This window comes from Ambystoma mexicanum, chromosome 3p, assembly GCF_040938575.1.
Source record: "Ambystoma mexicanum isolate Mex_15411 chromosome 3p, UKY_AmexF1_1, whole genome shotgun sequence".
Taxonomy (NCBI): domain Eukaryota; kingdom Metazoa; phylum Chordata; class Amphibia; order Caudata; family Ambystomatidae; genus Ambystoma; species Ambystoma mexicanum.
The window spans coordinates 96,313,775-96,328,663 of record NC_090925.1 but is presented as its reverse complement, the minus strand read 5'-3'; the positions used below and the strand labels follow the sequence as shown (position 1 = coordinate 96,328,663).

Below are 14,889 nucleotides of genomic sequence, written 5' to 3'. Positions count from 1 at the left end.
GTGCTCTCAGCAATCACCATACCAAAACCAGGCCTTCCTTATTTTTAGAGATTATACGGCCACCAGACAGATTAAGGTAGACAATTATTGTAATTGGGATGAGAGGTACAGAAGTTAAAATGCTACCTCGACCAGCAGGGACCTAGTGTCTCATAAGCTGTCAGAAATGCACATGTGACCTTTGACCCTCCCCTGTTCCCTAGATGAGCAGCAGCTGCAGGCATCAGGAATGTTTAGAGAAAAGGCATAAGGATGTCCTGTGGTTGTGACATGGTGCTTTTCTTAAAAAGGGGTCTGATTATCAGACCCCCTTTCAGACACCGAATTACTCACATCATTTTAGATAATTAAAATGAAAAAAGCTAGGCCTTTCACACCCATGCCAGAAGGCATTTTGTAACAAGGGGGAATTAAACTGAGATGTCCCCTTTCCCTTCTTATCTTTGCAATGGCCATAGAGACCAATTTAGGCCACCTGAGGGAGTTTCTTTGTTAAAGGGGTATTCATGTATATTCATCTATGAGCTTAGTATCCCTGTATGCTGATGAGCATCCGGTATATATTGAACATCACAAAATTGATCAGGCCCAAATAATGAAAGTTATAAAATAGTTTGGAGAACTGTCTGGCTTGGGAATTAACTGGGACGAAGCTGCTGCCACTGACACCAGCAACAAAACAAATAGGAGGGACTTTGGGAGTTAGGTGGCAGCCAGAATTTGCCCTAAGGTCTTGGCATTGCGTTATCTACAGGAAAAAAAAGATATTTTCTCAGGGGAAATATATGAAGGGATTAAACCTCAATTAAAGTGCACAAATGCAAGTGCATGTCTTTTTGCCGATTGTCTGGAGTTCGACATTTTAAAAAGGTTTACCTGTTGTTCTGTATACTGTATACTGAAATTGCATTTGTTCCCCCTAAGAAATACTGGGATTGTCTCAATAAATAAATGGTGAAATTCATATTGGTGAACAAGTAACACATGACATTCTCACCCATCTGCTTGAACTAAAAGATCTGGCGATGTCAGATCTGGGGCTCTGCTTTTTAATTTATCAAGCTGAAAATGCGATCTGCGGGAACATAGGTGTCCACTCGTGCCCCAAAAGAAAAAGCTGTCACAGCCTGCTGTTTTGACTTCTCTCCTGTGAGGAACTATTAAATGCCTCAAGACTGAAGAACAAACCGTCCATAGCACATGGCAGATGCCAGCACGAGATGGTTCCATGTGTTCAAATTGCAGCAAAAATGGCCGTTTACACAAAGAAATTGCAGCAAAAAGGCTGTGGTTTTGCCACCACAATCCATGTAAAGGATGCAGGGGGACACCCCCCAACCCTCAGACCCATTATACCATTTAAAGGGAGCGGGGGACACCCCTGTAACCACTGCTCCTCTTAAATGGTATAATGGGGTACACCTTTACCGGGTCAAAGGCGATATTTTTGCCACGATTTTATTACTGCATACCCACGAGATATGGGTGAACCTTTTCTGCATTCTCCCTCTTTCACGCTGAAAGAGACACCGGTCGTAATATCCCGTTTTATTTCACTTTGGTAGACTATGGACAATGGATACGCAGATTAGAAGACTTGTATCTGAACGTGGCATTTGTAACTCTGGAACAGTTTAAGGTGAAAGGGGAGGCTCACACTTTAATGCTTTGACTACTCTACAGTCTCGGGTGGATAACTCAGGGTCAACGCGCTCGCCTTGGAAGCAAGACGTCCAGGAACGTCATTTCACCAAAATGCCAGGGGTAGCGGAAATCACACGACCCTTGATCTCTGATGACATCACAAGACGTTATGTCATTTGACCCCACCACAAAGTGACCTCACGCGACGCGATGAAACACGACCTTTCACCCCTTGACAAAACAGGAAGTGGCATCACATAGCATTGTTTCTAAGTACACTACGAAAAATATGGTTACAATAGCACTGTAAAGTGATATACATTTATCCAAGCATGGATCGCCATATGTATCGTTAATATCAGTGTGTATAAACCCATATTACCAAATTACTGTGAATGCATACAGACGTCCAAATCCAAATGATAATTATGTGTTATTATATAGCACTTACGCTTAAGCGCTTCATATAGAACAAATATACATACATTACCCAACCTCTGTTGGTACTCATTTATCAACTTCAGCAAGATGAAAGGCTGAGTTGACTTTGGCAGGAGTCGAATCTGCAACCTGCAGATCACATACACATTTCAGCAGCAAGCGCTTAATCCACTAAGCTATATTACCGGCTATAGCTATCAGAAACACAGCCAATCCAGAAACAAAAAGTCACATGCTGCTAGCCACAGCCCATGAGCCTCAATTTAATTTAAAAGAAAATTACAAAAAGCCCGGGAGACCACAGGGTAGCAAGGGGATATCTCAAAACTACTGTTAGCTAGGAAAAACTCATGAAAACAAAATGTACGATTGTACAGAGGCAATGCTGGTATCGTCTCTGTATGCTAGATACAACCTGCAGTGTTGTCACATTATTCAGTACACACAGACGGCTTTGTCTTTTAATTGGCATTAAATGCTCACACTGTTAGGCAAGATTTTGGGCAGTACCCTTAGGGTGCACTACACAACCCTGGCCTCCTGGCAATAGGAACCCAACCTTTGGTATACGTCTGTACTAGACAGGTTGGTAGTGTGGTTGAGCAGCCAGGCTTATCTCAAGAGGGGTCATTGTGAGTAGTAGGGTGGTTACACAAAGATTCACAGTGACAAATATCCAAATAAACTCTTACTCACAAGGTTTCTTGATTAAACAATTATTAATTTATTTAACAGTCAGTTTGAATAAGCCTTCTTCAAAAGGGGCAATATAATAGTTGCACACAAATACACTAAAAAAAACAGACACTTAGGGGGTCATTACGAGATTGGAGGTAGTCATGGCGCAATTTGCGCCATGCCTGCCTCCAATAACGGGACCGAGTCCGGTGTGGTGAAATTGGGACTTACCGGTCTAGTCCGACCCTGGCGGGACCGGTAAGTCCCCATTGCACCAACCATTCCCCATTCCCATTTGAGCCCCCACAGGGCTCAATGGGAATGGGGAAGGCGCTATTTATGGGCCTGCTAATGGCAGGCCCGTAATTAGCGGCCTGGTCCCTTAACGGGACCCATAAGGGACGTGTGGTCTGACCACATGTCCCTTGCGGTTCCCGTTAGGGGACCTCGGAATCGGGCGGTAGGGGATTACCGGCACCGGTCTCCTTACCGGTGCCCGGTTTCCCCTACCGCCTGACTCGTAATAACCCCCTTAGTTTCTCTAAATCAGCAAGTACCCATTTGGGATGGCACTCATAAACTTCCTACGCCCTCAGGTGACTTAAATAGCTAGGACACTGTGGACATTAATATATCACTGGTACATTTAGAGCAATACTGAGATTGCTGTCAAAGAAAAGGTTATTAGAATAAACAAGAGATCACACAAATATTCTGAAGTAGCTAAGTACCTTTGAAACCCCCAATGCAAAGTAAGTTAGCCCTTTCCCAGAAGGAAGGTAAAACACAAAGTCAGAGGGAAGAAGAGTCATTCAGGCAGCAAGGCCAGCCAATGTCAATTGGGCAAGAGTCTAGGTGAGCTGAAGCACTTCTTGCAGGTAAGTAAAAGTCTTGCACAATGTTTTAGAAGTCTTTATAGAAAAAGTGGAATCAATGCAGGGCCACAAGCTGTTTAGGCCTGTGAGGAGTAAAGCTGTAAACAACTCTAGAGTAGCAACTAAGATAAGTCTCAACTGAGAACAAGTAAGGCTACACAACAAGAGGTAAGTCCCCTTAGTTTACAGTACCTTTGGTTAGAAGAAATGGATCCAGCTGGCTTCTGTTCCTGTGCAGCTCTGCAGATCCTGCTGTTCCTGGGCCTCAGTCGTGTGGACAAGAGGGAGGACTTCTGGGGACGGTTAGCAGCAGCAAAGGAGAAACTTCAATTCAGCTGCCCTTCGCGGTTTCAGCTCCTCATGTCTCAGCAAATAGCACCACTGCGGTTCTCTGCTATCACTTCAAACTTTCCTGGCATCTGGGGTCCAGCACTCTGTTGAGGAGGCTCAGGCTTGGTCTGTCCTGCTTCCTGGAAGTCCAGAGGATCATCCTGGAGGTTGGGTCCGAATTAACAGTGAAACACCCAATCTGGTGTTCCTCTCCCAGGCACTTTGGTTCCAGCAGCAGCAATGGAAGTACAGCCATCTTCGAGAGGATGTCCAGACGAGTTCACTTTGGAGTTGATTGGTCTCACCAACTCAAGGGGAGAAGTCGTCCTTGCAGGTCGTCCTTGCAGGGCTTCTCTAGGCGAGTCCTTCAAAAGAGCTTGGGGTCTCTAAGGTAGAGAGGAATTAGCACTTTCTGAGAATTCTCCCTAACACACACATTCACTCATTAATCCAGGAAGAATTTATTTCACATTTCAGAATAAATTCTCCCGGGGAGACTTTAATTCAGAATAAAGTCTCCCACGGGAGACTTCATTATGGGGGAGGGTTTATTTTTTTCGTAACACCGGCAACATTCTATGCTGCAAGTAAATCACTTAGCACTGAGCTGCGCCCGGGAGTTTCCTGGTCAGTGGAACCTCTCCCTCCTTCTTCAGAACTCATCGTCAAAGACTTGAAAAGCCTTTGTGCTTTTCTTTGAAATGTCGTCCTGGTGCAAACTCAGCCCCTCTGTGGTTTCCGGTAGGTCTAGTTAGGAGACAATCAACATTGTGAACACTGGTTTCCGTAGTTATACATGTTTTGTAAGGATCACAACTGCAGTTTAAATATATATGTGTATATATTTTGGAATGGCTTATAAAAACACAACTGACTGGGCTGGCACTGGTCTCCGACCTTTGGTTCTACAGATGTTTTTAGACTACAGCTCTTCTCTGCCTCAGACTATTCAATGGTGGAGGATCATAAGAGCTGTAGTCCAAAACATCTGCAGGAGATGTAGTCCAAAACATCTGTAGACCCCAGGTTGCAGACACTTTGGGGGCTGTAACGTGCAGTCCCACCCAGTGACCGAGACATTGAACTGTGAATGAACCTGAAACTATCCAGAAGGTAAAACTGAAGCTAAAAACAAACTACAAAGCCGAACAAATCAAAAGAGTGGAACAAAGATACATTATTGAACTGAAAAACACAAGAAGGAATTCATCAGTTGCCGAATGGTGAAATGCGTGTGATCTGTCCGCTCTTTTCAAGATTGTTTCTGCTGCAGATGGCAAAACAAAGGTTACTGCAAACAATGGTCTTGCCATCACATCCGTGTTTCCTTAAAGTTCAGTGTAAAGTGAAATAAAAATGAGAACAAAGCGATGGAAAAGTTTTAAAGTTTTCATTTTCAATTTTTGCCCCACCTCTCTTTAGGCTGACACCATGCGCATCATCGCCGCCTACGGTACGACCGACACCATTGGGTATCACGGATCCAATCGATTCCAGAAATCCCTTCAGTTGCTGCCAGCCACGCTGACCTCTACAGCTGCTCCTCCAGATCCATCTTACACCTATGACCTCAAAATGACCAATGTAAGCAGAATATTTGAAGTATATTGCTTTCTCTAGACTGCTTTATGTGGCCCCTGTCACATGCAGTAACTTTCACACGGAGATGTGTTGGGCGGTTGTCACTGGTGTTTGACGAAGTCCCAGGATTCCACTCAGATGATGTGAGGCTAGTGTGATGGAGAGTGGGAAGTTACTTTAGTACCAATGGTGTAAGGATTGCTGCATAGACTCCTTAGATGTTGGATTGCTGGGGTTATCCATAGTTAAGGGCAAGGGTGAGAGGGGGTAAAGTAGCCAGCAGAATACCAACAGCATGAAGAGGCGTCATGTGTGTCATTGAACTTGGAGTAAGCTGGTACACTCAGTTGGAGTGGCAACACAATGGCAGAACTTGACTTGGTCCACGTATGAAGCCATGGGGTACATTTTGAACTTCCCCTTAGTGATGTGTAGGGGGATGAGTGAGAGTAGGGTGAGTATCAAGATGGCAACGCCAATGAGTGAATGATTAAAGGGAGGTAGATCAGTAGAGAAGGCAGAGGAGTGGAGGGAGGAGGATAGGAGCATAAGATCAATGGAGTTCACTCCTGTTACGGTTGCCAATCATGATCAGGGACAGTGACTGGGAAGGACTTGATTAGCAGGTCTACATCAGGGAAGAATCAATGGGGCTTCGGGGTGGGTGATACATGAGGATGGCGATCAGAGGGGCTGGAGCAAGGAGTTAGCCAGTTGTATACTCGAAGGAGGGAGTACAGTCAGAAGGCAGAGTATTGCAGATAGCATGATCTAAATACCACCACCTATTTTTGGGACTCAGGGACAGTGGGAAAATGTAGTGAAGTCAGTGCATAGTGCGGCAATGGTTGCTGTTTCATAATGGAGATCCGAGTTTAAGTGATGGCCACTGCACAGAGGATAGCGTGCCGCTAGTGGAAGTCTTCAGTTATGAAAGACGTTTTATTGCAGATAGATCAGGCTTCCCAGAGGCCCATTGTGATGTCAGTAGAGGGCGATAGACGGTGAGAGAGGGCGGCATTGGCTGAGGGATGCTGCACAGTAGAGGTCAGGTGAGAGTGGGACATGCGTGGGAAAAATCAGTGGCCAGGGTTCAGTGACCAGGGTTCAGTCAGTGGGGGGAGCTGTGGAAGAGAGCAGGGGGTAAGGAGAGGCTCCAAGCGAGAGGTACAGATTGGAGTGTGAGGAGGAGGTGAAGGTTAGGGAGGTGCATAGTGACAAGGGTAAGGAGGGTGTGGGAAGCAACGCAATAGATTGGAGAGGGTACTCTCGGAAACTGGAACGTGATTGGTGGACACAAATTACACAAATTACAGTTATGTGAGTAGCTGGTTCAGCAGACTAGTAGCAACCAGCGAATAGAACGTGAGGCAAGTGTAAGGTCTAATGGTGAGAGTAGGGAGTGTAATCAGTGAGTGAAGGGGCATAGATGATCAGACTGCAGTCAAAATTCATAGCACAATTAGGGCGTGCTGGCTCATAGGCGACACACATGCAGTTAAAGTACAACAAGGGTATGCAAGGCCATTGGCAACCAAAATGCAGTCATATATTGTAGTGCAATTATGTTGCTCTGGGCCATAGGGGACAACAATGGAGTCTCAATTCAATCAGGGTGCACAGCCACGGCAGGGGGAGCATAGACTGTGAGTGGCACAGTGGCATTCCCAGACCTTAACAGGCCCAAACAGGCCTAGACCTTAGCAGCAGTGCCCTTAGCATGGATGCCAGGTCTGGAGACTCTGATGAGCAGGAGATTTAAGGAAGAGACTTGACAGTAGAGGGCAAGGCAAGGCAAGTGTAAGGCATAATGGTGAGTAGAGGTAGTGTAATCAGTTAGTGTAGGGACGTAGGTGACCAAAACGCAGACACAATTCCCACTTCAATTGTGGTGTGCTGAGTCATAGGTGACTGAAATGTAGTTAGAGTGCAATCAAGGTGGGATTTATTCAGGGGGCACAAGAGTAGTAGAGTGACCTTGTATAGTGAGTGGCAGAGTGGTGGGTCTCTTGGCCCTACTAGGCCTTAAGAGGCCCCTACAGTCCTTACCCTTAGCAGTGACACTCTTAGAATTGATGCCAGATCCAGAGACACCTATGAAACGAAGATTTGAGGCAGCCATGTGACCAGGGCAGCCTATGAAGAGGATGCCGAGTCCGAAAATGTCTTAGTCCGGAAAAGTACATGCATATGGTGTGGATGCAGGTTCAAAGTGCCTGTTGATTGACACAATCAAATGGCTTCTTGGCATCACAATTGATTGTACCAATTGGGAGGTTAGAGGAGATAGTGTGATCAATCAATCGCTGCAAATGTGCCATAAACATTCTCTTTTTATTGATGACCTTTCATAAAACGCCTTAGGGCCTCGTGTATCAGAGACAGCAGCAGCTGCTCATTTGTTTTTGTAAAATTGCTGCTGTCAGAGTTCCTTACTTCTATAGGATACACAGGCTCCATACATTTGGATCTCTCTTCTCAATAGTAGAATTAGACTGTGAGGCACAAGTAGGCCCTATGTTTGAAAGTAGGGAAACCTATGATTTAGAAGGGAAAAGGGATTTGTACAATTCTATGAGGATTTGATTGGGTGCCCATTGGAATGATGGCTGCATGCCATCTGCCCACTGTAATCGTAGCATCGGCCACAGCCTGGGAGGCAATGGAACCTGTACAAGCGATGATTGGAGAGAAAGGAATGACCAGGAAAGAGACAGCAGGTGATAGGGAGGAAAGCAATCAATGCACCATGTATCTTGTTGAACATTGTTTACTTTTAGCAACACCCTTCCGGGTGCTGTGTGGCTTCTTAAAATGTTGTCTCATTTCTCAAATGCTAAGGCGCTCATTGTGTTGAATACAGTGAAAGCTGCACAAGACTGTAGACTACAGCCCTGTACTGGCTTAACAAAAACATTATTTTGGGAAAACAACTCAAAGCTGTGGAATACCTTCCAGTGCAAGCTATTGTTAGCAGGAAAGGCTGCAAAATAAAGCCTGTGAAAAGGAAAGCATTTTACAGCCTTTGACTGCCAGATACAGCTTACAACCATCACTTCATGCTAGCTGTGCCTTTAACATGGGTAAGGGTCAACAGCTGTATTTCTAAAGCCAGGGAAGGGGGCATAAATGCCTATGGCCGTTCGGAAGTGAAAACCACCCAGGATGGCCTTCCAGTCCTTGCTGCCTACACATTATTCAGGAGGGGATAAACACAGTCACTCTGCAGTGATTGGAGATACTAGTCTTAAGGATCACCCTAACCTTCACTTTTGCACTTTCAGGAATGCCGGTTGGACAAACTCGTGCAGGAGCTAGGGTAAAACACTAAATGTAATATTATGCCGAATGTATTTGTATTTGTATTTATTGATTTATAAAGCGCCTTACACCAAGGTGCTGTACAGTGGAACAAGTTAGTACATAAAACATAAACAATATAACGGTAGAAGCAAAATTACAATATGAACCATTCATATTTGAATGTTTGATGACAGTGGGCCTCATTACAACCGCTACCCCCAGAGTTGAATTTTTTCCAGCGCCCGCGAATGGCCAATTACCGGGCCATTACGGCCCTGCCGGACTGCCGGTAATTGCCCATTTTACGTGCACCAGAAAGAGGATGCTCCCCATTCCCATTCGTCCCCATAGGGACGAATGGGAATGGGGAGGTTGTTTATAACGGTGCCGGTGCAACCCAAATGTTGTGCTTGCGGGTGCCTTTCTGCCCGCCAGGTCCGACCTCGCAGGCAGAAAGGCACCCGCAAGCACAACTCGTAGTTTGCCGATCCGGGAACTACGGTACTGGAAAGCTTACCGCTACCGTAGTTCCCGGACCGGCAAACTCATAATGAGGCCCAGTGTGTATAACAAAATGGGTGGAAATGGTCTACTGTATTTTTTTTTTAATAACAATTATATTGGTTTTTACAACAAACAATCAACATTCAACAAATCCAGCATTACTTATCATAATACTTTAGCATCATGTACATAGTGTAAAGTATCTACCACTTACCTCTTACCCTCCCCCCGACTCGAGCCTACTCCACTTCGCATTCTGCTTCTCTCTCCTAAGGCAGAATCTCCCCTTCCGTATTCTCAAAGGTTTCATGATCGCTTAAGCAGTCCTGGGTGGACCCATGCAATGTGGCCACTAAGTGTTTCCAGGCCATCAGGGTTTCTGCTTCCTCCTCCCCTCCTGACCGCTTCATTCCATACTGCCGTTTCGGCTTTGGTCCATTTCTGGAGGTCACTCTACCAAACCTCTACCTTCAGTCTGTTGCATGCTTTCCACCCCATGGCAATTCTGTGCTTGGCAAGTATATATGCCAAGTCCTTAAGCTTGCTCACATGTTTCAATTGGCGCGGTCTAGGGAACCGCCCTACCATGCACGCCCACACTGATTCAACGTTTAGCTTGATCCCTTTCTCATTTAATCGATGGGCTACTTCTCCCCAGAACTTCCCAATTTCTGGACATGCCCAAAACAAGTGTGTCATCCCTGTGTTTTCTTCTCCACATTTGGGGCTTGTTTGTCGATCAGCGTTCTTAACACGAGCTATCCTCTGGGGGGTCATGTATGCCCTGTGGGTTACATATAGCTGTATTTGTTGTAGCCTCGCATTCCTGGACACTTTTTTATGCTACCCTTGAGCCCACTCCCATAGCCCATCACTCATGAGTTCCCCGGCTTCCTCTTCCCAGTCTTGTCTTAATTGGGCCACTTCCTTTCCCACCCTGGACATGAGCAGCTCATAGATTCGAGAAACCTCATGCCCTCCCTCTGCTATATCATACATCGTTTCTATGGCTGTGTCAGGTTGATCTTCCAGTATTACTTCAGACCATGTCTCTCTGATCCGCCGTACCATTCTAGTATAAATAATATACTGCTCTACGTGTAAACCCGTTTCCTCTGCCAGCACCCCAAATTACTTTACTTCCCCCTCCTGCCATATGTCTCCCACTGTTGCGATCCCCACAGGTTCCCAGTGCCTACGAATCATCTTCCTCAGTTGCACGTCTGCTCCGGTCAATGCCACTAGCGGCACTTGCGGAGAACACAGGGTTGGGTTCTCCATGACCAGGCAAGCCTTGTGCCATATCTTGTCATCCCAATTACAACATCCCCGGGTGCCCTTTTAGCTTACGTTTGGGCAGCCGTATCAATTCTTTCAGAAAAAACAGGGCACACTCTGATCTCAACAGTTTGTAATCTGATGTCGAGTTTTCCGTTAACCATTTGGCAACGTATTGCAGTTGACTGGTCAAATAATAGATCTCAGAATTAGGCAGTTGTATACCCCCTTTATCATACGTGTTCTGTAACTTTCACAGGGCATTTCTGTTCCTAGTTCCATGCCAAATGAAGCCCCTGCATATGCTCTGGAGTTTGACAAAGAAACGTTTTGGTATCATATATGGTATGTTCCCAAAAAACTGTAGTGGCCTAGGCAATACGACCATCTTCAACAGCGCCCCGTCCCCATCATGGCCATGGGGAGCTTAGTCCAGAACCTCATGCAATTTTCAATGTTCACTACCGCTTTCTCAGTGTTATATTTATATTCTGCTTCCACCGTGGGATAAATGTCAATCCCCAGGTATCTGAACGTACTGGTCTTCCACGGTATTGGTAAGACTGCCAGTTGTTCCCGCGGGACCCATATATACCTCCCCAGGGGGAATATACACGATTTCTTGGGATTAACTGCAATGCCAGAGAGCAACGCAAACAGCTCCATTGCTTCTAGAATGTATTGAAGATTTTCCTCAGGGTATCTCAAGTATAGTAACATGTCATCTGCATATAATGAAATTAAGTGTGGTCCCCCTTTTGTGTAGATTCCCACTTCCTCGTATTGTTGTCTCAAGTATATTGCCTGGGGTTCCAATGCTAGGATGTACAACATCGCGGACCAAGGACATCCCTGTCTGGTGCCCCTACTGAGTTGCCACCTCTCTGGATTGAACGCTCCCGTCTTAACTTTGGCTAGCGGTGAACTGTATAGTAATTTCACCCACTTAAGGTACCTGGGTCCCATCCCATATTCTCTTAGAGCTGCCATCAGCCAGGGCCATTTGACAGAGTCAGAGGCCTTCACTGCATCTAGTGATATAATTGCAATCTCGCTCGAGTCTCCTACTGTGTGCTCTATGACCCGGTGAAGTCATCTGAGGTTGTCTGATATGCTTCTGCACGGGACATATCCGGACTGATCAGGGTGTATTAATCTGCCTATGACCTGTCACATTCTCTTTGCCAACACAGCTGTGAGTATCTTGCTGTCCTGGTTCAGCATCGACAACGGTCTGTACGATCCGCAGTCCATGCTTGGCTTATTAGGTTTGGGGAGTGGGATAATGATCGCCATCTCTCAGGGATTCTGGCAATATCCCTGTTTCAAATGCTTCATTTAACATTGCAAGCAGCGAGGGGAGCACTTCTTTCCTATACATTTTGTAAAACCCACTGGGGAGTCCATCCGCTCCCGGAGTCTTACTGGTGGGTAGTTGCTCAACCACCGCTTCTAGTTCTTCCAATGTAATTGGGGCATCTAGGTCCTCTCGCACTTCAGCACTGATTTTGGCCAATATCCTCTAGTGTTTCCATTATCTCGCTACCTTCACCCCCTCCTATGTCCTCATACAATCGTTTATAGAATTCAAGGAACTCTCTGTTCACGCCCTCTTGGGTAGCCAATATTTGCCTACTCTCCCCCATTACTGCTCTGATCGTTGGTCTGGGGGTCTCATTTTTATACAACCATGCCAGCAATCTCCCGGGCTTGTCTCCCCTGCGTGTTCCCTCTCTATGTATTTCTTATAGTTTTAAATTGCACAATCTCTCCCAGTGCCCTGCATATTCCTGCTGCAATTGGTTTATGGTTTCAGCATCCTCCCGGGAGTTGCCTCCTTTACCCAAAACTGTCTCTAGTTTCGCCTCTGCCTTCTGCAGTTCCCTAAGTATTCCTCCCTGCAGCCCTTTGGATTTGGCTATAGTTGATCCTCTCATCACCACCTTAAATGCTTCCCATAGAGTGCCGGCCGATTCAACACCCCCAGTGTTATTTTCAAAGTATTCTATAATTTCTTCTCTCAAGTCCTCCCTGAACACTGTGTCTTTCAATGCTTCAGCTCTGAGCCGCCATGTTGGGATCCTAGCCCTTGGAGGCAGATATTGCCTTGTTAAGACCAATGGCGAGTGGTCCGAGAGGACCCTCGCTTTGTACTCTGATTGCACTATTTCCACCATCATCTCCTGTTTGACAAACATATAGTCTAACCTTGTGTGCAAGTTCTGTGGGGCCGAGTAATGCGAATACTGTCTATCGTGTGGGTGGTGTAACCTCCACATATCCTCGAGCTGGCGGTCTCCCAACAGGGTCTTTAGAGTTTTGGCAGCAGGGTGGGTTTGTCTGATTTCCTGTCTGACCTGTCTACCCTTGGGTCTAATGTGCAGTTGAAGTCGCCTCCCCATGTCACGGCACCCCCCCCAGGTACAGGCTCATTTTACTATATATGGTCTTGAAATAAGCCACTGTGTCTTGATTCGGGGCATATGTATTGATAATGCATATTTCTCTATTTTCTATCAATCCCCTTATTGCCACCATCATCCCGTCTGCCTCCACTGTGGTCTGTAGCAACTGGAAAGGGACATGTGGTGCAACCCAAGTGATCACCCCTCTGGCATAAGCAGAGTATGTTGCACCTATGATGGTCCCCTTCCATTTCCTCTGTATCACCTCTTGTTTCTCTTTCGTGAGGTGTGTTTCCTGTATTAGGGCTATATCTATTTTCTGCCTTCTTAAGTACATCATAATCTTGTTCATCTTCAGGTAACTGTTGAGTCCCCTGACATTCCAGGTTACTTAAAGTCCCCCATATTTCGACCATACCCAGTCCCCTCCACTGTCCATCCTCATCATCCGCTTTAAGCACAGGCATGCATGTGTGTAAGCTCGTTCCCTAACAAATAACACTGCAAATCCCCCAACTCCCCTTCGTCCCTCTGCCCTTCCCATTCCTAACTGTTGCCCAGCTCCATCCCTGGATCTCAGGTGTTCCCGCATTTAGTCCTATCTCGGCTTGCCGGTACTAGAAACTCAGCAGGAGGTTACCACACTACCAGTATCCTATCTAAACTAACTATTGGGGTGTGAAAGTGGGTCCGCTGTATCTCCTGCAATCATACTCATTGTATTGTGCTCACCAGTATTCAAGTCCCAATGTCATAGCTTATACAGCACCTCAACCTCTGGAGCCACTGGTTTACTTCTCTGTTCCGTCCTCTTTCTGTGTGTCTGTCCTCAACGGGCAATTCTGTCCATCTAGCCACTCAGTCGCCTCCTCTGGGGTTTCAAAAAAGATGGCCCTGTTCTTGTGAAACACTGGTCAGACCAGACGTGCAGAGCGGCACCCGCGAGCAGAACTCGTGATTGCACCGGCACTGTTATAAATGGTGCCGATGCAACCCTGCTCCCACCCCCATTCTGCCCTATGGGGGGGGATGGGGATCGGGAGCCCACCCACACCGGCACCCGCGAATGAGCAATTACCGGCCCATTCATCTCGTAATGGGCAGGTAATGGCCCATTCACGGATGCCGTAGCGAGTTTGGCGGTAGCCGTGCCCTTAACAAGGGCACGGCTACCGCCAAACTCGTAATGAGGCGCATTCTATGGAGTCCGGATTGCCGGTATTACCGGCAATTTTTTGCTGATGTGTTAGCAGACTTACTTCCAGCTCTTGGCTGGATGTAAATCTGGCCACACCTCCGTCAAACTTGTAAACCTTATTACCGGCACACTAATTCCAGACAGGCAAACTTGGAATGACACCCATTGTCATCCTACACCGTGCTGTAGAAGCTGCACCACACTGCAACAGTGTGCATGACCAATTTTCCCACTGCTCATCTTTACCAGGCATGGACAAGATGCTCTATGATAGTGTTTCAGTCGGTTCATAGGAAACTTGCATCAGCTTCCACCTGGACAGAGTGTTGGATTCAAGTTAATCCGGAATCTGCAGGCAGTGGATCTATTGACAGCAAAGCTAGAGACAGAGCGGTCAGTAACATATGTAGAATGCGCGGCTTCCAAGTTGCACAATGTCCTGCATGATACTGTGAGCCAGTCCTGGCCTTTCACCTTACCTCCTGGGACGTGTAGCTCCATATCTACAATGGGAAAGACATAACTACAAATCCCAGCATGCAGCGGGAAAAAAGGGACTCGCTTGAGGTGTCACGCATGACAAAGAACTTGGCAGCTAATAGAATGGCACCCCTAAAATGCAGTCTTCTTCTTTAGGTAGCTTTGTGCTATA

The 14,889-nt window shown here is 46.3% G+C and overlaps 1 protein-coding gene across 3 annotated transcripts in view; it reads left to right on the top strand.

The window, feature by feature from the left end:
- LOC138580127 (putative DBH-like monooxygenase protein 2) overlaps positions 1 to 14,889 on the top strand; it is a 548,912-nt gene that overhangs the window by 40,981 nt on the left and 493,042 nt on the right. For all 3 annotated transcript variants that reach the window (XM_069650422.1, XM_069650425.1, XM_069650423.1), the window contains exon 3: positions 5,391 to 5,552. In XM_069650422.1, coding sequence (XP_069506523.1) covers positions 5,391 to 5,552 — 162 coding nt within the window. The remainder of the gene's footprint in view (positions 1 to 5,390; positions 5,553 to 14,889) is intronic.